The 23,088-nt window shown below is 42.2% G+C and overlaps 1 protein-coding gene across 2 annotated transcripts in view; it reads left to right on the forward strand.

The window, feature by feature from the left end:
* Positions 1–23,088, forward strand: part of MOGAT1 (monoacylglycerol O-acyltransferase 1) — a 53,090-nt gene that overhangs the window by 21,512 nt on the left and 8,490 nt on the right. The window contains exons 2-6 of one of the 2 annotated variants that reach the window (XM_027769050.1): positions 316–494; positions 1,492–1,696; positions 6,677–6,851; positions 8,115–8,314; positions 8,597–8,667. In XM_027769050.1, coding sequence (XP_027624851.1) covers positions 316–494; positions 1,492–1,696; positions 6,677–6,851; positions 8,115–8,314; positions 8,597–8,622 — 785 coding nt within the window. In that variant the 3' untranslated portion in view covers positions 8,623–8,667. Of the gene's footprint in view, positions 1–315; positions 495–1,491; positions 1,697–6,676; positions 6,852–8,114; positions 8,315–8,596; positions 8,668–23,088 lie in introns of those variants that run through there. The other variant, XM_006170396.3, reaches the window with a different exon arrangement.

Raw genomic sequence — 23,088 nt, forward strand, 5'->3', positions numbered from 1 at the left:
GTGCCCTATAGAAAAAAAAAATTAAATGAAAGAATAGTAAGAGTACTATGGCTACTTTATTGGCACTGTGGATATATAAGGATTAACTGAAACTATTCAGGCACAGTACGCAATACAATACTATACGCTTGGCATATAGTAAATACCTAATCAATATTTTGAAAATAGTATATTATTACTGTCTTGTTAGTTATGTAGGCTCAGGTTAATATGCCTATATGCACTAAGCACCCCCACCATGGGCAAATGGTTGTGCAGGACAAGGAACAGATCCTAACTGGTCCTGGTTCCATGAGGCTTCTCCTTCTCTTACAGCACAGGTGTGTGTTGGGTTCATTGTGATTCTGATCATCTACAACTATTGGTTTCTGTACATCCCGTATTTGACGTGGCTTTACTTTGACTGGAGTACCCCAGAGCAAGGAGGCAGAAGATCTAATTGGGTCAGAAATTGGACTGTTTGGAGGTACTTTAAAGACTACTTTCCAATTCATGTGAGTAGAATTTGTTTTATAGAGTTATTATTTTAAATTGGCAGAAGAGTGGAAATTTGTTTTCATCCTATGTTTCTTAAGCTCTTCCCTTTTCAGGGGGAGTGTCTTGTTCTGTTGTGCTGCTATGACAGAATATCCAGAGTAACTGGATAACTTCTAGAAGAACACATGATTTCTCACCATTCTGGAGTCTGGGAGGTTCAGTAGCAGGTGGATATATGAGGATTAACTCGTATCATCCCATGGTGGGAAGTAGAAGGGAAAGAGAGTGAGAGTGCAAGAGGGGGCTGAACAGGTCCTTTTATTCATTAATTCATTTATTTTCCATTTTTGCTATAAAGCACTTGCCCTTGCCAGAGAGTGATAGACAGACCAAGAGAGAGAGGGAAAGTGAGATAGGGAACATGGCCATGCCACAACTTCCTGTCCTCCATTCTCTGTTCAAGATTTTGGGCATGCATGCGCATGTGCCAGGCATGTTCCTCAAGCCACCAGCTCTGGGACTCAAACTGTGAAGTTGTCTTTCTGGGATCTGGCTGCCTTAATCACCATGCCACCAGCTGGCCCAACATGTCCTTTTATAAAAACAAAAAAAAAAAAAACATTTTATAAAGAAACCACTCCTGTGATAGTGGCATTAATCCACTCCCTCTGCCCTCATGGCTGAAGACCTTTCCTCAGGCCCCACTCCTTAGCACTGTTGCCTTGGGATTAAGCTTCCAAGACATCCAAATTATAGTAAGGAGAAAGCCTACAATTTGGCCCAAGTAACTAAAAGAGCTCCAAGCTGAATTGACAGAACTCAGAAGGCTGAGTGTGAGGGGATCTGAGCCAGAAGATAGTTTATGAGTTTGGAAATAGCTACGGACCAAGGAACTAAAACCAGTCATGTTCTCCACCCTCTGACACAAAAACTAATCACTAGTCCTTTTGTTGCTCATTGGATACTAATAAGGAAAAAAAAAATTAATGTATATATCACTATGAATGTCTGTAGCTCATCAAAACTCAAGATTTGGATCTGAGTCACAACTATGTATTCGGGTTTCATCCCCATGGAGTACTCGTGGCTGGAGCCTTTGGAAATTTCTGCACAAATTATTCTGACTTCAAGCAGCTGTTTCCGGGCTTTACTGCGTATCTACACGTGCTTCCGGTTTGGTTCCGGTGTCCTCTCTTCCGAGAATACCTCATGAGTAGTGGTAAGTGATGGTGGTCTGCGGTCCATTGAGGTGGCAGGAGCACACGGGATGTGCCCTCCCAAACCCGGTTGGGTTTACAGTCCCCTAGAGTAAACTGGGTCGTTTGTCCTGCCTGGCTCTTCCTGCTCTGTCTGGATGTTTCTTACCTGCCCTCCCATGCCCCCAACTCCCAACTCCCCCTTAGACTAAAGGGCCAGGAAGACATGGGCTGTGTCTTTTTGTTGTTTTCCTAATCTACATATTTGGAATGGAGTCTGCAAAATAAGAATGTTAGGTCAGCCCTGGTGATTAAAGGAGCCAGATCCCACATGACTGACCAGGGTTTGAATTCTGGTCCCAGTGATTTGAAAAATGTGTGTGTGTGTGTGTGTGTGTGTGGGTGGGTGTGTGTGGGTGTGTGTGGGTGTGTGTATGCCCCAAATCCTGAAAGGATGCTGGGAGACAAAGAATTATGGTGTGATCGTGTCCAGTCGAGGTGGGAGAATGCCTTCTCCCTGTCTCTCTCATTCTCTCTGTCTTTCTCTCTGGCAAGCGTGTATGCCCTATGGCAATTAAAAAAATAAATATTAATTCACTAAATGCATTTTATATATCCAGATATGGAAGCAAAAATCATAGATCAAATGAGTGATAAATCACACTCTTGGAGAGGTACTTTTTATGCTTTTATAAATATTAGCAATGAAAAATGTCCTCCATTGTGTCTTGAAGAACTGGCAGTGATAGAAACTAAACATATTCAACTTGTTTTTTCTTTCCTGATTAAATATAACTTGTTCAGAAATGAGTCCCTTTTACTCTGCTACTCTGAACCAGAAGACTCTGATTAGCGACACCATAATTCTGCCAATTCTGAGCCTAATTAATTTGAAATCCTTTAAAGATACCATATAAATGTGTTCAGAGAGCTGATCTTGTGTTAACAGCTCTCATTTCAACTTAAAAGTTTTCATTTGTTTGGTTTTCCAGCTTGACTAAGTTATCGACTAACCACAAACTGCAGTAACTTACGTACTGCTTTATTTGTGAGCATTGTATAGTTAATTGTCCTTTTCTTTGAATTTTTTGGATACAAGGAAGAGTAGGTAGACTCTGAAAAGCTGTAATTTCAAGATAATTAAGTGGCATATTCATGGTAGAATTTTCTATGGTCTCCTATATTTTCACTTGTTAATTTTTTAAGATACTATTATTTTATACCTGGTTGGGAGTGTTCACTCACCCATCAACAGAGCTTAGTCCTTCTGGGCTACAGGTTACAGTAGAGGGTGCACTAACCTCCTCCACAAACTACTGAAAGGTCTAGCATGTGACCTCTAGAGGGCACACTAACTCCTCTAAACTATTGGTGTGGGGGGAATCCCTTCTCTTCCTTACTTTATTTTTATTTTTATTTTCTTTCATTTATTTATTTTTACATTTTTCCACAAACATTTACTTTGCATAGCAAAACATTTTAACCCATACTCCATAATTCTTGACAGTTTACAAACAACTTTCAAAATTTCCAAAATACTGAATTTTAAAGATAATGTTCAAAATATGTCTTATAATTTTGTATAATTTTATAACTCTATAACAACAGAAGCAGTATGGTTTTAAATATATATATATAGATATATACAAATATATCTATATAGATAGATAGATAGATAGATAGATATGTATATGGGATAGTGTTTTATAAAAGAAAGAAAATTAAAAGATTTAAAACGTTTCTCACTTTCCCTTTCTCTCGCACGGTCTCTTTGGTCAAATTAAAAAATAATAACAAATAAAATTAAATAAAGAAAAAAATGTTTTTAAAAAAGGAGATTTAAAAAAGGACTAAAAGACACAGAAATATTTTTACTATTTGCTGATTCAAAGTATAGCCACAGATGAATCTGAGTAGTGTGTTTGAGAGACGTGGGGCAAAGTCAGTCACGAAGTAGGTATATCCCTCTCTCTCCACGGCCATGGCAGACACCGCAATCAATCCTGGCATTTTTCTCCATGTAGTGCCCCATAGCCACTGCCATTTACTAGAATTGGCATTTGAGGTAAAACATATCTGCTGCCACTGGCTTATGACATCCCTTTTTCCCTTGCTACAACCTTCAGTGTCCTGAAAACTACATAAGGATATCTGAAGTTACATCCAATGAAGATTTAAGCTGTCTTCACCTCTAAGCTTAGAAAGTTCATAACGCCTTCCAGAACCAGCTTCCCAGGACACACCCTGGTCTGGTGTTGCCCTTCTGCTCTCAACCGGCCTCCAGGCTGTCTTTCTGGATGTGAAAGACTGGCAGGATGTGCACCAGCACATGGAGTAAAACCAAGAGGGGTTCCAAGGTCCTTCGCTCACAGGTGTCTGTTTTGCTGTCACCCAAGAGGTTTCTGTAGCTGTAAGTCATTTAAAATCCCACCTCAAACCCATTCCTCTTGGCCCATTTTGGTGTGTCCATCCTCACCAGGCCTTAGCCAGAGCAGACTCGGTGTTTCGAGACTCGCGCTCCTTTCTTTCTATCTGTTAAGACCAGGCAGGTAGAGGGAACCGGATCACAAAGGCCTGATGTACCACACCGAGGACTTTGGATTTTACCTTGTAGGTCAGCCACAGGGAACTCATAAGGAATTTTGAGCAAAGAAGGGACTGACTGGGTTTTGAATGTTAGAATGTTAGATCATGCAGGCAGCAGCTAGGAGACAAGCTGGAAGGAAATGAGCCTGGAGACTGATGGAAAGAGGCTGCAGCAGTGACTGTGAGGGAGAGGTGATAAGGGCTAAACTAGCACAGTGACAGTGTGACGCTGGGAGTTTAGAAGAGGAGATCACTGTGAAAACTATTTGATGAACCAGATTCAGCCAGACATAGTGATTGCTTCCTTGGCAGAAAGGCAGCAATACTTTGCTATTGCTGTCATCAGCGTCTTGCATGGTGCCTGCGCTGCAGCAGGTGCTTTTGAATGAATAAGTGACCAGTCAGTGTGGTGACTACGCGAGGGAAAGGCGTGTTTCTGACTTAGGTGTCTGGTAGATGATGGTCCCCTTCACCTTGATAGGGAATATTGGAAGACGAACCATGTCGAAAAATGTAATGCACTGGGTTTGAAGACATGGGATTTGAGATGTCTCTGAACTATTAAGGCAGAGATGTCCCCTGGGCCATGGGATTGAAGGTGCAGGCCTGGAGGCTCAAGAGGAAGATTTCTTAGGATGTGACTTGGGGAAACTCAGCACACATAAGTGGCGATTAGTTGCACAGAGCAGAATGTCACCCCTTGAACTCAGGGAAAGTTCAAACCCTCCAAGGCAGGCTTAAGTTGGTGTTCAACCTTCTAACCCACCACCCTCTGCCTTTTCTCCTAATAGAGTTGTTGGCTATTCTGAATCTTGTCTTAATTTAACATTTCCCCTGTAGTAGAAACCCACAGTGACATTAGCGTATCACTGCCTTAAGGGATAAAGTGTGCTGTCTCTATAAAGTTTATGTAACACATTCTTTATGACTAAATTAAAAAAAAAAACAGGTAAGACATAGAATGGACAGAAGGGTAACACATTAAAAAGCAATTATCTCTGAAATGTGGGTCATTAATGGTTCACATTTCTGTTTTTATATTTTCCTTTATTTTCTTCCAAGAATCCATATCACATTTAAAGTCTGGACAGGAATCAGGCAGCCTGTGACCTGAGTGGTAAAGGATTCTACATAACTGGCCATGTAGTTCCAGTCCCAGGCCCAGTGGCTTGAGAAACATGCTGAGTGCATGTGAGTATATGCCCAAAATCCCAAAAAGAAGAGAGTTGGAAGGAAAGGACTTGTGGTCTGACCATTGCCCATGGAAGATGAGTGCTTTCTCACTCCCCCCCGCTCTGTCTTTGTCTATCTCTGGCAGGCACACGTACTCGCTGGAGTAACCTTTAAAGTTACTTTTACGTGGAAAAACTCAATACACAGGTTGAACAGTTATGGAATTGTCTTAAACAATTTACCAAAGTCAGACCATATATTTTTAACATGTTTAGTGATTTGGCAAGTGCTGTAGGTTATTTGTCAAACATATGAATTTTTTTAAAAAGAATTATTTATTTAACTCTATTTATTCATTGACTTATTTTTAATATGACCAGAGAGAGACAAACAGAGAGGGAAAGTGAGAAAGCAAGCCACCAGGTCTGGGACTTGAACCACAGTCAGCCATGTAGGAGTGTCCAGTGCCTTAACCACCATACCACCGCTGGTCCCCATCAAACATCTGAATTTTAAAAACCATTTGCATTATACATTTAGGCATGGAAAATAATAATCTATATAGAATATCTGGTAGCCGGCCACCTGTGTTCAGAAAACGTACTGCCACCTTTTGAAGAATATATTTTATGGTTCTGAACAAGGTTCTGCCACCACATATAGTTGTGTAGGTTGTACACTGACCACCTGGTGGGGGGAGACCCTTCTACTTAGAATGAAATATGAATAGGGCCCCGCAAAGTTGAGCAGTGTGTAGCCTACTCAAATACGTGTGAAGCCTAGTAGACTTTAAAGGTCTAACTCATCACCTACCAAAAGGTTAGCTGTTATTAATGGAATACATTACCAAAGACTAGGCTATGAAAAAAATGACAAACATGCCAAATACCCCAAAGGTAAGCAGTGCAGGAGATTTTGTTAAATGTTTGCCATAGAATATTATGATAATTTTTTTTACATTTTTGCTATAGGGCTCATGCACTCACTGGAGAGAAACAAAGGCAGAGAGGGAAAGTGAGAAGTCACCCCCAAGGGGGATGGCTCCACTGCAGTCCCTTCTCCTCCATTCTCCTCTTGGGATTTTGGGTACACACACACGTGTGATTTTCAAGCTGCCAGGTCCAGGACTTGAACCATAGTGAGAATCCGGTGTTTTAATCACCACATCACCTGCTAGCCCATTTTTTTTTTTTTAAGTTTTAAAAGAGGATGATTAGTTATACCTGTTGTTATGTTCACTAAAGGGCCAGTTTCAGTTTCCAAGAAAAGTGTGTCCTACGTGCTGAGCAAGGAGGGAGGTGGAAACATTTCAGTCATTGTCCTTGGGGGTGCCGAAGAATCACTGGATGCTCATCCTGGAAAATTCACTCTGTTCATCCGCCAGCGGAAAGGATTTATTAAAATTGCTCTGACCCACGGGTAAGTGGCTTTTTGTTTAAGGTAACTGGGCCAAGAAAGTTATTATTGGGACCAGCAGTTAGCGTAGTGGCTATATTGCTGGACTTCCATGTAGCTGACTGCAGTTTGAGTCCTGGACCTGGTGGCTTAAAACTCACGCCGGGTGCATGTGGGTACATTCCCAAGATCCCGAGAGGAGAATGGAGGAGAAGGGATTGTGGCATGGCCATCCCCCCTGGGGGGTCATTTCTCGCTTTCTATCTCTCTATCTCTCTCTGTCCGTCTGGCAAGCACACGTGCCCTATAGCAAAAACCTCTCCAAAAAAAAAAGTTATTATTAAATGAACATAAATAATTTTTCTAGCCCCTTAAAAACCTCCAAATCAGTATTATAATAAAAGCAAGTGTGAACGTTCTTGGGGAAAGGGATATGACCATGCCATGGCATCCAGAAATGAAACTCATCTTTCAAAGCAAAGCAACAACAGAGCCAGCCCCATGGCCTAGTGGTTAAGGGAGCCAAATCGCCATGTTGACTGGGTAGTCCAAGTTCCATATTTGGCAATTTGGGAAACACGGCAGGCATGTGTGTGTGCATGCCCAAAATCCTAAAAGGAGGGAGAAACAGGAGGAGAGATTCCAGCGTGACCATTCCCATGAGGGGTGCTTTCTCCTCTCCCTTCCTCTGTCCTTCTCTCTCTCTCTGGTGAGCACATACACCCTCTAGCAAACAAACAAGCAAACAAAAAACAAGACCCCAAAGTTGAGAAATGTATATACAGTGTACATTTCCAGCCAGACAAACAAATGAGCAATGGCCAAAACTACAATGAGAGAAGCTTCTAGAAACCTTGATTTTCTCTAGAATGAAACCCCATCAATGGCCAGCTAGTTGAAGTACCTCCCCAAAGCACTTCAAGTATTTGGTAGTTTCTATACTCAGAACATGAAGTTGGCAATGGAAGGAGGCTTGGGGGCTGGCAGGAGTCATGGCGATTAAGGGCACTGGACTCCCACATGGCCAACTGTGGTTGGAGTCCTGGATCTGGCGGCTTGCTTTCTCACATTCCTTCTGCCTCTCTCTCTCTCTCCCCCCATCTCTGGTGAAATTAAAATAAATAAATAAGTGAAGTTAAATAAAGTAATTCTTTAAAGGAAAAAAAAAAAGGAAGAGGCTTGGGCACATTTAAGAATTTTCAGGCATTTGTTGCATTAGCTGGACAGAGTCAATTATTTAAATCCTTTACATTTAAAAGTCTTTTTCTTCCCTTTTGTTATTTGTAGTGCTTATTTGGTCCCAGTGTTTTCTTTTGGTGAAAATGAACTGTTCAAACAAGTTAGCAACCCTGAAGGCTCATGGCTTCGAACCGTGCAAGAGAAGATGCAGAAGATCATGGGGTTTGCGCTGCCGCTGTTTCATGCCAGGGGAATTTTTCAGTACAATTTTGGCTTCATGCCCTACAGGAAACCTATCCACACTGTTGGTATGTGCATAAAATAAGGAAAGTTATTACCTTACTTTAAACAGTATATATCGTTACTGACTGAGGTGTAAGAGAAGTGGCTTTGAGCACAAACTTCCTAAAATAAGAACCCTGTAGATGTTATCTGAGCTTCATTTATGGTATGCTTTTTGTTTATGGAGTGACTACATTGGAATCAAAATTGACCTCTTTCAAGAATACTGCTATTAAACTACAGGTAAAGTTTAACTTTAGAGATAAAGTTCCTAGTACTCTATCAGGAATCTATTTCTGTGCCAACAGATTATCACGTAGCAATTCTTGGGTGAATAAGTTACATCAGAGTCTATGAATAGATGAAAAATGGTGGATGATAGAGGTCTTCATCATATTCAGTTCCCGTAAGTATCAGTTTCTAATAGCAAAAGTAGTTTTCTTACATGAATCCTAGCATAGAATAATTTTAAGAAGTTCCATGTTAGGGTAATTGAGATGAAGGAAGAGGGTGAAATCCATGGTACTGTGATAAAAGGACAGAGGAGGAGGCCGGCTGGTGGTGTGGTGGTTAAGATGGTTGGATTCCACATGGCTCCTGTCTGGTTCGAGTCCTGGTCCCAGGGGCCTAAAAAGCATGTGCACACACATGCCCAAAGCCCCAAAAGGAGAATGGAGGAGTAAGGATTACTGCCTGACCACTCCCTCTTTCTCCCTTTCTCTCTTTCTTTCTGTCTCTCTCTGACAACCTCACATGTCCTCCAGCAAAAGAAAAAGGAAAAAAAAAAAAAAAAAGAAAGTAATGACCTCCTCAGGTTGAAGGGGGATTGGAAGGCTAAAAATGAGTATGTACAGGGCCAGGGACTAACAGTAGGATTAACCAATGCTATTGTATATACTTCATGTGAAACGGATAGCCAATGAAATTCAAATATAGGCAGTTGTTTTAGATCTGTTTCACTAGAATAGAATTTTGCTACTGACAGTTATAAGAGCTTTGATTTCACGTGCGGTCCCTTGTCACTATTTTTAAATGCTATATTTAGCTCCAGTGGATGTTAACAGACTGCTGATTGGTTAGTGTAAGAGGAATACCGAGATAAATTTGCAGGTTGGTCAGTGTAAGAGGAATACCGAGATAAGTGTGCAACTTTATTTTTCAAGACAAGCTGGTTACATTTCTTTGTCATAGTATTAGTTAAACATTTTTGACCTTTTATGTTCAGAGTACTATTATTTGTACAGCTGGTTCCCTCCTTTTTTCAATACTACCATAGTACCAGTATTATCAGTTTGAGGGGATATAAAGAAAATTGTAAGACATGATTTTAGGAACTACAAGCTAAATTAAAGGTAATTTACATACACATAAAATAAGTTGTCGATAGTGAAAGCAAGTGTAATCTCTTAAGTTAAATGATTACAGTTATTACCTGGTTGGGTTAACCTTTTTTTATTAAAGAATTATTTATTTTATTTTGTTTATTTATTCATTTATTTTTAAAATTTGACCAGAGAGAAAGAGAGAGAGAGAGAGAGAGCACGCAAAAGAGAGAAAGCAGGCTACCCGGTCCAGGACTTGAACCATGGTCAGCCCTGTGGGAGTATCCAGTGCCTTAACCACCACACCACCTGCTGATCCCAAGCTTTTATTAAAAAATTAAATGATTTGCTATTGGGGATAGCCTGGTTATACCTCTACTGAAAAATAATTAATTGGTCAAGGGTCAGATGAAATTATTGAATGTGATTTTGATGCCAAGACTAGAAAAACACATTCATGGCTGGCCAATGTCCTTCCCTTAAAGATTCAGAAGAGAACATGGCTTCAATCCACCTTCTGTTTATATGCCAGAGGATTAAAATGATCACTCTTCTGTAGCATTCTCGGTTCCCCATTATTATTTGAAGTGTTTTAAAAATAGGAATTTCAGGGATCAGCAGTTAGCGTAATGGCTATGTTGCTGGACTCCCATGTAGTCGACTGTGGTTCGCGTCCCGGACCCGGTGGCTTAAAACTCACACTGGGCGCATGTGCGTGCGTGCCCAAGATCCCGAGAGGAGAATGGAGGAGAAGGGATTGCAGTGTGGCTATCCCCCCGGGGGGGGGGGTGTTATTTCTCGCTTTCTGTCTCTCTATATCTCTCTGTCTGTCTGGCGAGCGCACGCACCCTATAACAAAAAAAAAAAAAAGGGAATTTCATAAGAACTCAGCTGTCATGATCGTGGGACGTAACAGTGGAAGTCAACGTGATTTAAAGTACCCTGATCTGTGTGATCCAGACTCTCATGACTACGTGTATTGGGAGACTTTCCTTTACTCGAAATACACAAGTGGAGGGTAGGCTATTTACAATCTCATAAACTAAAATAAAGTCATGTGTCAATAAAATACAAAGAGATGAAAACACAATACGATGCTGAAACGACAATAGAAATTACCACGTTTGTATCTATTTTAGGTCAGTGTGCTTGAAATCCGAAGTTGCTTCCTCACTGACTCCCAGCCTGTGAGGATTCAGATGGTCTATCCCACCCAGGCAGGATTCAGACGGCCTCACAGGGCAGCAAGTTATTGGGTGGCCCAGGAAGTCGTGATGCATTTTTGCATAAAACATAAAATTAATAAAATAAAGAAATACATCATGACTTTCCCAGTGACCTAATATTTTGTGGCCCCTCTCTTCCCCCTTTGACTTAATTTGGAGATTATCAATTTAAGCACTACCTCACATAATAATGTTGGAGACAAAAACCAGCCCAGGCCTGAGAGACAAGCCCGAAGGGAAGAATGCAGAAGGGAGTTAAAAGCAACCCCCATTCCCAGACGGGAAGCCGCAGGGACTCATGGTCAACCAGATGGAGCTCCAGGCATGGGCTGTGTCTCAAGATGGATGACACTCCAAAAGCCAAAATATTTTTTAAGTACTAACTTAACGACAGCTATCAATCTTGTATCAAGAGTCTAGCATACAAAAAATGTCATGTATATTGTACACTGTTCTTTATATCTAAACTCACTCACTGCTTATCTGATTTAATTTATAATAAACAGGCTCTGCTCTGGCACAGTTTGCTTCTACTCCAAGAGAGCTTTAGCCCCCTGCTTTGACCTTTTCCTCATTTCTTTTCTCAATCCTTCATGACACCCTACATTTCTCACATAGTAAGAACTCAATAAATATTGGTTGGATTTATCCCATAATAAATCATCACTCAATCTATAATGCTGTTACTTACAGGTGTCCAGGGAAGCCCAGATTCTCCATCCTGTAAAGTTTTCCCACACAACTTTCAGAGCACTCTTCATCAATGACCTCAACTAGAGCATTTATTTCCTTTTTAATGTTTCTCATGACCACTATGATGTTTTCTCTGTGAATGTCCTCCTATGAGCTAGATCCCCTTAAAAATGTGTAGCCCAGGGACCAGTAGTTGGTGTATGTTGCTGGACTCCCATGTAGTCGACCATGGTTCGAGTCTTGGACCTGGTGGCTTAAACTCACACTGGGTGCATGTGTGTGCGTGCCCAAGATCCAAAAGGATAAGGGATTGCGGCGTGGCCATCCCCCCTGGTGTGGGGGGGAAGTGATTTCTCGCTTTCTCTCTCTCTGTGTCTCTCTGTCTTTCTGGTGAGTGCACACACCCTATAGCAAAAACCTCTCCAAAAAAAAAGTGTAGCTCAGCAGATGGCATGGTGGTTAAAGGCATTGGATTCCCATATGACCAATGCTGGTTCGAGTTCCTGACCTGGTGGCTTGTTTTCTTGCTCTCCCTTTCTCTATGTCTCTGTTTAGTCAAATTAAATAATAATAATAATAAATGGAATTAAATAAATAAATTATTATTATTTTTTTACTGTGTTCCCACTGGGACCAGTGGATGGCATAATGGTTACATCACTGGACTCCCACATGGTCAACCACTGTTCGAGTCCCAGATTCGGCAGCTTAAAACTCACTCTGGACACATGTACATTAGTGCCCAAAATCCTGAGAGGAGAATGAAGAAGAAGGGATTGCAGTATGGCCATCCCCCAGGGAGTGATTTCTCACTTTCAGTCTCTCTGTCTCACCAGCAAGTGCACAGGCCCTATAGCAAAAACAAATATCTCTTCAAAAAAAAAAAAAGTTTAAAATATATTCCAGCAATCCCAAACTGCCATAGTTCCAATTACAGGTGTGCAATTCAGATACAAATGTGCAATCGTATTTCTCAAGATAAGCTGGCTACATTTGTTATTTCAAGTAGTACGCAGTGACTTTCTGCATATTTCTTCAGCCCAACCCATCAGGTTTCTTGGGTCTTTCATCAAAATTCTTTTTTATCTTTGCTAAGAGGCATTTTCAATGAGCATAATTTGAAAAGAAGCTACTATGGGGTGGTGGTGGGGGATGTCTTTAAAAAGTTCCCAGAAAGTACATACTATGAAAGCATGCATAGATTTCAAAATTCTTGCACCAAAATGAACTCATACTTTTTAAAAATATATATATATATTCATTTCTAAAATGACAGACAGAGAAAGAGAGGCACCCCTAAAGGTCTTCACTAGGACCCACCCCCAGTCTCAGCCGGACAGGATCACAGGGCGCACAGAGCTGGTGTCTTCAGGGAGGTCCTGAGATGCAGACCTTTCCAATGCAGGTCTAGTTGCGTTCCTGCTGCTCCACCACTGGCCCTACTCTTGTTCCTGAATTTCATTGGTCAGTGAACTTTTTGAATTACCCTTCATATATATTTGCTTTACACATTTCACAAATAGTATATAGTTTATATCTCCTTTCTTTCTTTCTTCTGTCTTTCTTTTTCTGTTTTAGAGAGATGTCTGCTATAGGGTGCATGCACTTGCCAGAGAGACAAAGAGAGAGAGAAAGTGAAAAATCACCCCTGGGTTATGACCAGGCACAATCCCTTCTCCTCCATTCTACTCTCAGGATTTTGGGCATGGGTGCACATGTGCACGGCCTGAGTTTTAAGCTGCCAGGTCCGGGACCCAAACTGTGGCTGACTACATGGGAGTCCAGTGACATAACTATTACACCATCTGCTGGTCCCATAGCTCACATATTTTATGAATGCTATTTTCACTTTATCAAAATACAATAACATATTTACATACAATATTATTACTACACATAGTCATCACAAGATAATGATGGAGAAAACAGATTTAAAAGATATATCTATTATAACATCCAGGAAAAATTATTGAAATAAGTACAGACTTTCAGAAAAATGTGTCAAGAATCTCAGTTACCTGGAGGGGCATTGCTTTGATGGAGTCCTGAAGGGCAGATTTCGTCTTTATTCCACATGTATTCTTAGTGCCAACAGAGTAGGAGCTCAACAAACATTCAAAAATACACAAATTAGTCTTTCATTATGCTTGTCTGATTGTAATTCTTAAGTTTCTAGCACTCTAACAGGAGCAATTAGAAATGTCAAGATAAATTAATAAGTTCAAATATTAGAGCCAGTTTAGGAGGTGTGATGGGAAGTTGCAAATTTAGACAAGAAAGTAAGATTCAAAATTAAAAACAGGACATTTGCGGGCCAGCAGGTGGCGTGGAGATTAAGGCAGCTGCATCTCACATGGCTGACTTCACGGGCTGAGTCCCAGACCTGGTGACTTGAGAAGCATGCTGGGTACATATGTGTGTGTGCCCAAAATTCCAAGAGGAGAATGGAGAAGAAGGGACTGCAGCGTGGCTATCTCCCTAGATGTTGGTGGTATAAGGGTGAGATTTCTCACTTTCCTTCTATCTCCCAGTTTTTCTCCAGTGAGAACAAACTACAAAGAAAAAAAAAAAAAAAAAGGAAATTGGATGGATCGAAGTATGTGCTGATTTTGCTTTAAATTTTATGTTGAAATATTTCAGATATTCAGAATAATTAGTTTCACAAATAGTCAAATGAATGCCTCCCCTGGGCACACCAGTTAACATTTTGCTACAGTTTTTAGAATGTTCTTCAGCTGGCAGTGGTATCATTCATCCTGATTATATTCCAGGTGTGTACACTGGGCAACGGTTGCACAGAACAGCACAGTGGCCTTTTACTGAATGGCAGCAGGAGGCGATGTGATAGTAGCTTGCCTCATTCTTGGTCATATTGACTTTGATCATTGGGCAAGGTGTTTGCCATGTTCTTCTACTACAAAGAACACATTGTTATTACTATGAGCCCTCACAGGCATGCCTGGTATGTTTTTCAAACCACTAGGGTTGGGATTTGAACTGTGGTTGGTTCTGATTTGACTTTCTATGCACAGCCCTTAACCACTGCGCTATGGGGCCAGCCCTGTCTTGATTATTTATTTACTTATTAATTTTTAGAGAGGGTTTTTATTTTCCTATAGGGTATGTGCGCTTGCCAGAGAGACAGAGACAGAGAGACAGAATGCAAGAAATCACCCCCCACGGGGTATGGCCACACTGCAATCCCTTCTCCATTCTCCTCTCAGGATCTTGGGCGCGCATGCACACGTGCCTAGGTGAGTTTTAAGTTGCCGGGTCCAGGACTCAAACCATGGTCGACTACATGGGAGTCCAGTGACATAACCATTATGCCATCTGCTGATTACCCTGTCTCAATTATTAATAAGGCTGGGGATAGTGTTACTTAAAGATGCCTGCTTTTTCTGTTCCTTATCAAATTTTACTTGGTGATTTTAATATCCATTGATAATTATTACTGGAGTCAATGATTATAGTCATGGTTGCAAATTAGCAATTTTCTAACTCTAGAATTTCTTCTATATTGAATTGATTACATTTTTTGGGACCACCAGATGGTGTTATGTCACTGGACTCCCACATAGTCCACCGCAGTTCGAGTTCCAGACCTGGCAGCTTAAAAAACTCACGCTGGGCATGTGTGAGTGCTCCAGATTCCAAGAGAAGAGTGGAGAAAAAGGGACTGTGGTGAGGCCACCCCTCCTGGGAAGTGATTTCTCACTTTTTGTCTCTCTGTCTCTCTCTGTCCAGCAAGTGTACACTCCCTATAGCAAAAATCTCTCGGGAAAAAAAAAAAAAAGAGAGAGAGAGAATGAAGAAGAAGGGATTGCAGTATGGCCATCCCCCAGGGAGTGATTTCTCACTTTCAGTCTCTCTGTCTCACCAGCAAGTGCACAGGCCCTATAGCAAAAACAAATATCTCTTCAAAAAAAAAAAAAGTTTAAAATATATTCCAGCAATCCCAAACTGCCATAGTTCCAATTACAGGTGTGCAATTCAGATACAAATGTGCAATCGTATTTCTCAAGATAAGCTGGCTACATTTGTTATTTCAAGTAGTACGCAGTGACTTTCTGCATATTTCTTCAGCCCAACCCATCAGGTTTCTTGGGTCTTTCATCAAAATTCTTTTTTATCTTTGCTAAGAGGCATTTTCAATGAGCATAATTTGAAAAGAAGCTACTATGGGGTGGTGGTGGGGGATGTCTTTAAAAAGTTCCCAGAAAGTACATACTATGAAAGCATGCATAGATTTCAAAATTCTTGCACCAAAATGAACTCATACTTTTTAAAAATATATATATATATTCATTTCTAAAATGACAGACAGAGAAAGAGAGGCACCCCTAAAGGTCTTCACTAGGACCCACCCCCAGTCTCAGCCGGACAGGATCACAGGGCGCACAGAGCTGGTGTCTTCAGGGAGGTCCTGAGATGCAGACCTTTCCAATGCAGGTCTAGTTGCGTTCCTGCTGCTCCACCACTGGCCCTACTCTTGTTCCTGAATTTCATTGGTCAGTGAACTTTTTGAATTACCCTTCATATATATTTGCTTTACACATTTCACAAATAGTATATAGTTTATATCTCCTTTCTTTCTTTCTTCTGTCTTTCTTTTTCTGTTTTAGAGAGATGTCTGCTATAGGGTGCATGCACTTGCCAGAGAGACAAAGAGAGAGAGAAAGTGAAAAATCACCCCTGGGTTATGACCAGGCACAATCCCTTCTCCTCCATTCTACTCTCAGGATTTTGGGCATGGGTGCACATGTGCACGGCCTGAGTTTTAAGCTGCCAGGTCCGGGACCCAAACTGTGGCTGACTACATGGGAGTCCAGTGACATAACTATTACACCATCTGCTGGTCCCATAGCTCACATATTTTATGAATGCTATTTTCACTTTATCAAAATACAATAACATATTTACATACAATATTATTACTACACATAGTCATCACAAGATAATGATGGAGAAAACAGATTTAAAAGATATATCTATTATAACATCCAGGAAAAATTATTGAAATAAGTACAGACTTTCAGAAAAATGTGTCAAGAATCTCAGTTACTTGGAGGGGCATTGCTTTGATGGAGTCCTGAAGGGCAGATTTCGTCTTTATTCCACATGTATTCTTAGTGCCAACAGAGTAGGAGCTCAACAAACATTCAAAAATACACAAATTAGTCTTTCATTATGCTTGTCTGATTGTAATTCTTAAGTTTCTAGCACTCTAACAGGAGCAATTAGAAATGTCAAGATAAATTAATAAGTTCAAATATTAGAGCCAGTTTAGGAGGTGTGATGGGAAGTTGCAAATTTAGACAAGAAAGTAAGATTCAAAATTAAAAACAGGACATTTGCGGGCCAGCAGGTGGCGTGGAGATTAAGGCAGCTGCATCTCACATGGCTGACTTCACGGGCTGAGTCCCAGACCTGGTGACTTGAGAAGCATGCTGGGTACATATGTGTGTGTGCCCAAAATTCCAAGAGGAGAATGGAGAAGAAGGGACTGCAGCGTGGCTATCTCCCTAGATGTTGGTGGTATAAGGGTGAGATTTCTCACTTTCCTTCTATCTCCCAGTTTTTCTCCAGTGAGAACAAACTACAAAGAAAAAAAAAAAAAAAAAGGAAATTGGATGGATCGAAGTATGTGCTGATTTTGCTTTAAATTTTATGTTGAAATATTTCAGATATTCAGAATAATTAGTTTCACAAATAGTCAAATGAATGCCTCCCCTGGGCACACCAGTTAACATTTTGCTACAGTTTTTAGAATGTTCTTCAGCTGGCAGTGGTATCATTCATCCTGATTATATTCCAGGTGTGTACACTGGGCAACGGTTGCACAGAACAGCACAGTGGCCTTTTACTGAATGGCAGCAGGAGGCGATGTGATAGTAGCTTGCCTCATTCTTGGTCATATTGACTTTGATCATTGGGCAAGGTGTTTGCCATGTTCTTCTACTACAAAGAACACATTGTTATTACTATGAGCCCTCACAGGCATGCCTGGTATGTTTTTCAAACCACTAGGGTTGGGATTTGAACTGTGGTTGGTTCTGATTTGACTTTCTATGCACAGCCCTTAACCACTGCGCTATGGGGCCAGCCCTGTCTTGATTATTTATTTACTTATTAATTTTTAGAGAGGGTTTTTATTTTCCTATAGGGTATGTGCGCTTGCCAGAGAGACAGAGACAGAGAGACAGAATGCAAGAAATCACCCCCCACGGGGTATGGCCACACTGCAATCCCTTCTCCATTCTCCTCTCAGGATCTTGGGCGCGCATGCACACGTGCCTAGGTGAGTTTTAAGTTGCCGGGTCCAGGACTCAAACCATGGTCGACTACATGGGAGTCCAGTGACATAACCATTATGCCATCTGCTGATTACCCTGTCTCAATTATTAATAAGGCTGGGGATAGTGTTACTTAAAGATGCCTGCTTTTTCTGTTCCTTATCAAATTTTACTTGGTGATTTTAATATCCATTGATAATTATTACTGGAGTCAATGATTATAGTCATGGTTGCAAATTAGCAATTTTCTAACTCTAGAATTTCTTCTATATTGAATTGATTACATTTTTTGGGACCACCAGATGGTGTTATGTCACTGGACTCCCACATAGTCCACCGCAGTTCGAGTTCCAGACCTGGCAGCTTAAAAAACTCACGCTGGGCATGTGTGAGTGCTCCAGATTCCAAGAGAAGAGTGGAGAAAAAGGGACTGTGGTGAGGCCACCCCTCCTGGGAAGTGATTTCTCACTTTTTGTCTCTCTGTCTCTCTCTGTCCAGCAAGTGTACACTCCCTATAGCAAAAATCTCTTGGGAAAAAAAAAAAAAGAGAGAGAGAGAGAGAGAAAAGAAAAGAAAGAAAGAATTTATTCAATTTTTCATTTTGTCAGATAGCACCTGCATTCAGGAGAGAGACAGAAATAGGGAGGGAGAGGACCGGGAGGAAGCACAGTCATGCCGCAATCCCTTCCCCTCCACTTCTCCATTGGTTGGCATTTGGAGCACTCACACATACCCAGAACGTTTTTCAAGCCACTGGGGCTGGGATTGGAAGCACATGGCTGGCCATGTGGGCACTTGCTCCCTTGAACCACTAAGCCACAGAGGTTCTTCTGTGAACCTCACTCAGTATTTATTAGTTGGCATTTTACTTTAAAGAAGATATTTCCTCGGCACAGTGATTAAGGGCTGTGTACAGAAAACTGGATTCCCACCTGACTGACTGTGGTTCAAATCCCAGCCAAGGTGGCTTAAAAAACATGCCAGGCATGTGTGCACACATGTGTCTGAACCCCAAATCCTGATAGAATAAAGAAATAGAGGAAAAAGAATTGTGCCATGACTGTGCCCCATGGTAAGGTGCTTTTTCTCCCTTCCTTTCTGGGAAGCACATGTGCCCTCTAGAAATTTTTTCTTTTTTTTCGGAGAGGTTTTTGCTATAGGGCGTGAGCGCTCGCCAGACAGACAGAGAGAGACAGAAAGACAGAAAGCAAGAAATCACCCCCCCCCCAGGGGGGATGTCCATGCCGCAGTCCCTTCTCTATTCTCCTCTCAGGATGCTGGGCATACACGCACACGCGCTCGGTGTGAGTTTAAGCCACCGGGTCCGGGACTCGAACTGCGATTGACTACATGGGAGTCCAGCGACATAGCCATTATGCTAACTGCTGGTCCTCCTAGAAATTTTTTTAAAAAAGAAGTGCTTTTCTTCTTTGACTTATTAAATTATTAAATATATGAACATCTAAGCAGGTTTATCAGCTATGATTATACGTAGCACAGAAAGAGCACTAATCCCATCTCTTCTAGTCTCAAGGATCTCACTGGCTTTCTATTAACTCCTGAGTCCAGATTAGAGGTATGATAAAAGTATTCTTTATTAATTTTTTAATTTTTTTTTTTTGTGGGAGGGCGGCTACCTTTGTAACATAGCAATTAACCCCTGTGCATAAGATCTCATGTGGCTAAGATTCAAATCTTGAGTCCAGAAGCTTGAAAAACATGTCAGGCATGTGTGTATGCATACCCAGAATCCTGATGGGAGGAAGAGATGAGGAAAAAATATTGCAGCATGACCATGCTCTGTTGGGAGGGTTCTCTTTTTCTCTTTCTGACAAGCATACATAACATTTGGCTTTTTTTTTTTTTTTTTAATTTGCTATAGGGAGTGTGTGCTTGCCAGAGAGAGAGAGAAAGCAAGAAATCATCCCCTACAGCCCTACCCCAGAGATGGCCATGCCACAATTTCCCTCTATTCTCTTCTTGGCATTTAGGGCACAAATACAGCATGCCCAGCCTGTCCTTCAAGCTGCCTGTGCAGGGTTCAAACCATGCAGTTGGTTGTGTTGGATTCAGCAGCCTTAACCACTGTACCACCAGCTCTGACAACTTATTTTTCTTCTTTTCCTTTTTTTTTTTTTTTGAGAGGTTTTTGCTATACGGCGCATGCACTTGCCAGAAAGGCAGACAGAGACAGAGAGACAGAAAGTGAGAAATCACCCACTAGAGCCATCGCCACACCGCAATCCCTTCTCCCTTCTCTTCTTGGGATCTTGGGCATGCATGCACACATGCCCGGTGTGAGTTTAAGCCACGGGGTCCAGGACTCGAACCGCGGTTGACTACATGGGAGTCCAGTGACATAGCCATTACGACAACTGCTGGTCCCTGCAATTTCTTATTTTTAAGAGAGTGTTTTGTTATAGGGCATGTGCACTTGCTAGAGAGACACAGAGAGAGAGAAAATAGGAGAAAATAAGAAATCACTCCCCAGGGAGCATGGTCCACCACAATCACTTAACCACTACAACACCTGCTGGCCCTATCTCTGGCAAACCGTTTTTTTTTTTTTTACAATGTCTTACTGTGTCACCATCCTCTTACCACAGCGCCGTACAGTTACTTAGTACTTGTGAACACAGTACTCCCATGTGGTTTGCAATGGCCACTATGATCAATGCTCAGACGTCTACTGGCTGCACACAGATTGATACTGGTGTGAAGAAAGCCTTTTTAATTTTTATTTTTGAGAGATTTTTGCTATAGGGTGTGTGCCTAGAGAGACAAAGTGAGAAATCATCCCCTAGGGGTCATAGCCACCCCACAATCCCTTCTCCTCCATTCTCTTGGGATTTGGGGCATGCATGCACACACCCCCAGCATGAGTGTCAGTCTACCAGGCCTGGGACTCGAACTACAATTGACCATGTGGGAGTCCATCACCTTAACCACTACACCACTTGCTGGTTCCAAGAAAGCATTGTTAATGCACCAGCTGCATGTACAGAAAAAGCGGCATGTGTTTGAGGCCCAGCTCTGAGTGACTATGAATGTTTCATCTATCTTCTCTGAGCCTCAGAGTTTACAACTATGATAGGGCAGATGAGCTCACCCGCCCTGTCTTCTCTTAGGGCTATCCTAGGATTAAATGTGGGAAAACACCTGGTAGACTCCAGGCACTTGGTAAATGCAGGCTGACAGAAAGAGCAGAGACCTCTAACCGACACAAAGAGCAGAGACCTCTAACTGTCTCAGAAAACCAGACGCCGAGGAATGGAAAGCAGCACTCTGAGAGATTAGGAGAACTGATTATTATGCTTAGGCACAGAGGAGTTAACACTCTGAATCTCTGGCACTGGCTTAGAGTTAGACACAGTCTTTTATGGGAGAATTGGGGAGGGGCAGTTTCAGCATGCTTGGAGTGTCCTATCAGGGGAGGTGCTCAGTGTCCACCCTAATATGGAGTTGGCGGAGAAGCAGGGAATTCAACCTGTTCAAGGCCTTTGGCCACTCAGCAGTTCAGGGGAGAGGCAGCTAGCTCACAGGGGAACAGAAAACCCAGGCAACTATCAGCCCTGAGTTGCTTCGAGGTTGTTCACAAGTTCCAGGTTGCTCCATATTATTCCCCCCTCTTGAGCCGCCTCTACCATATTTGAGGAGGGTCAATTAACAGGAGGGCGGTAAACATAGCTTCCTGGGGTAGTGACAAGCAGTTGATATTTAATGGCTTCAAGGTGAGAGGTTGTAAGGGTATTGTAGAAAAGTCATTCATTTCTGTTTTCAAGCTTCTGCTGTGCATAGATTGGTGAGCGTCCAGAGTGACCAAAGTAGGGCTGTAGACTCCTCAAGCTTCTGCTGCATGCAGAGCAGCCAGCCCAGGAGTGGCTGCAGCAGGGCTGTAATCCTGATGATGGGTCTTGGTCCTCTGGAAGGTTATCTTAGTTGGCTGCTCAGGGTGGTTTTTCGTTGTCCAGGTCCTGGCATCCCCTGGTACTGTGGCTTGCTTCACTTGCAAGTGGTGGACCCATGGGACTAGCCCTGCAACCTTAACTGCAGTAAGGGTAACAAGTATAACAACATATGGCCCCAACCAGGTGGGCTGTAGTGATTCTTTTTTTCCAATTTTTAACCCATACGAGATTCTCAGGTTTATGTTTGTATACCCAGTTTCCAAGGGGAACAGGGGTTCTTTCTAAGCTGATATGGGCTACTCTTTAAGGTCTTTCCCAAGGCCACCAGATCCTGGGTCAGGATTGCCTTACCCAGCTAACGGATGTCAGCCGTTCTGGTCTGGGTAACTAAAGGGGATGGCAAGCCAAATAGAATCTCATAAGGGGAATAATCTTGTCTTTGGGGTGTACATTGAATTCAGAGCAGGGCTAGTGGGAGGACATCCACCCAGGGGCATTCAATGTCCTGACAGAGCTTAGCCAGGGTGGACTTGAGGGTACGCTTCATTCCTTCAGCTCTCCCAGAACTCTGAGGTTGGTAAGCCACATGAAGCTTCCATTTTATGCCCAAGGCTTTTGCCACTCCCTGTGTAACGTCTGCAACAAAAGCAGGGCCATTGTCTGATCTGATCATAAGGGGAAGCCCAAACTGACATATGGGCTCAAGTGACTTCTCTGGTATTTTCAGTTTATAGAGAAAGGCTTCTACCCAGCCTGAGTAAGTATAAACCAAGGCTAGTGAGTATTTATAGCCCCAGCACTGTCACACATCTGAGAAGTTTGCCTCCAGTAATTTCTAGGGAGCGGTCCTGGTGGTTTGTATTCTAGCTGGCCGAGTTGGCCCTTGGGCAGGGTTATTTCTGGCACAAGTCTTGCATCTCATTCTCATTCATAGTTGCCCAAAGAGACAGTAGGTGACTCAAGAAATAGTATCTGCCCAGTAAGCTCTCCAGGTTTGTCTTTCCCCAGTGAGTCAACTCGTGGCGCTGCTTTACCAATGAATATCCCAGGGACTGGGGTATGTATTCTTTCATCTGGCTGTCTCCATCATCCATCTTCTTCCAGAGGTGCTCCCTCTGGTTTTGCCCAACAATATTCGTCAAGGGTATGGGGGTGGGGGTGGGGGGGGCTTTTGAGAGACCTTCTAGTTGGAACACTCTGGTTACAGCAGTTGGGGTTCGGTTGGCAGCAGCCTTGGCTGCCTGGTCTGCTAACCAGTTTCCCAGGGTGACGAGGTCTTCTCCTTTCTGATGTCCTCTGCAATGGATGATTACTATTTCTTCTGGTTTTCGGATTGCTTTTAATAATTGGCAGAT

This window comes from Tupaia chinensis, unplaced genomic scaffold (assembly GCF_000334495.1).
Source record: "Tupaia chinensis unplaced genomic scaffold, TupChi_1.0 Scaffold148296_1, whole genome shotgun sequence".
In the NCBI taxonomy this organism is placed as follows: domain Eukaryota; kingdom Metazoa; phylum Chordata; class Mammalia; order Scandentia; family Tupaiidae; genus Tupaia; species Tupaia belangeri.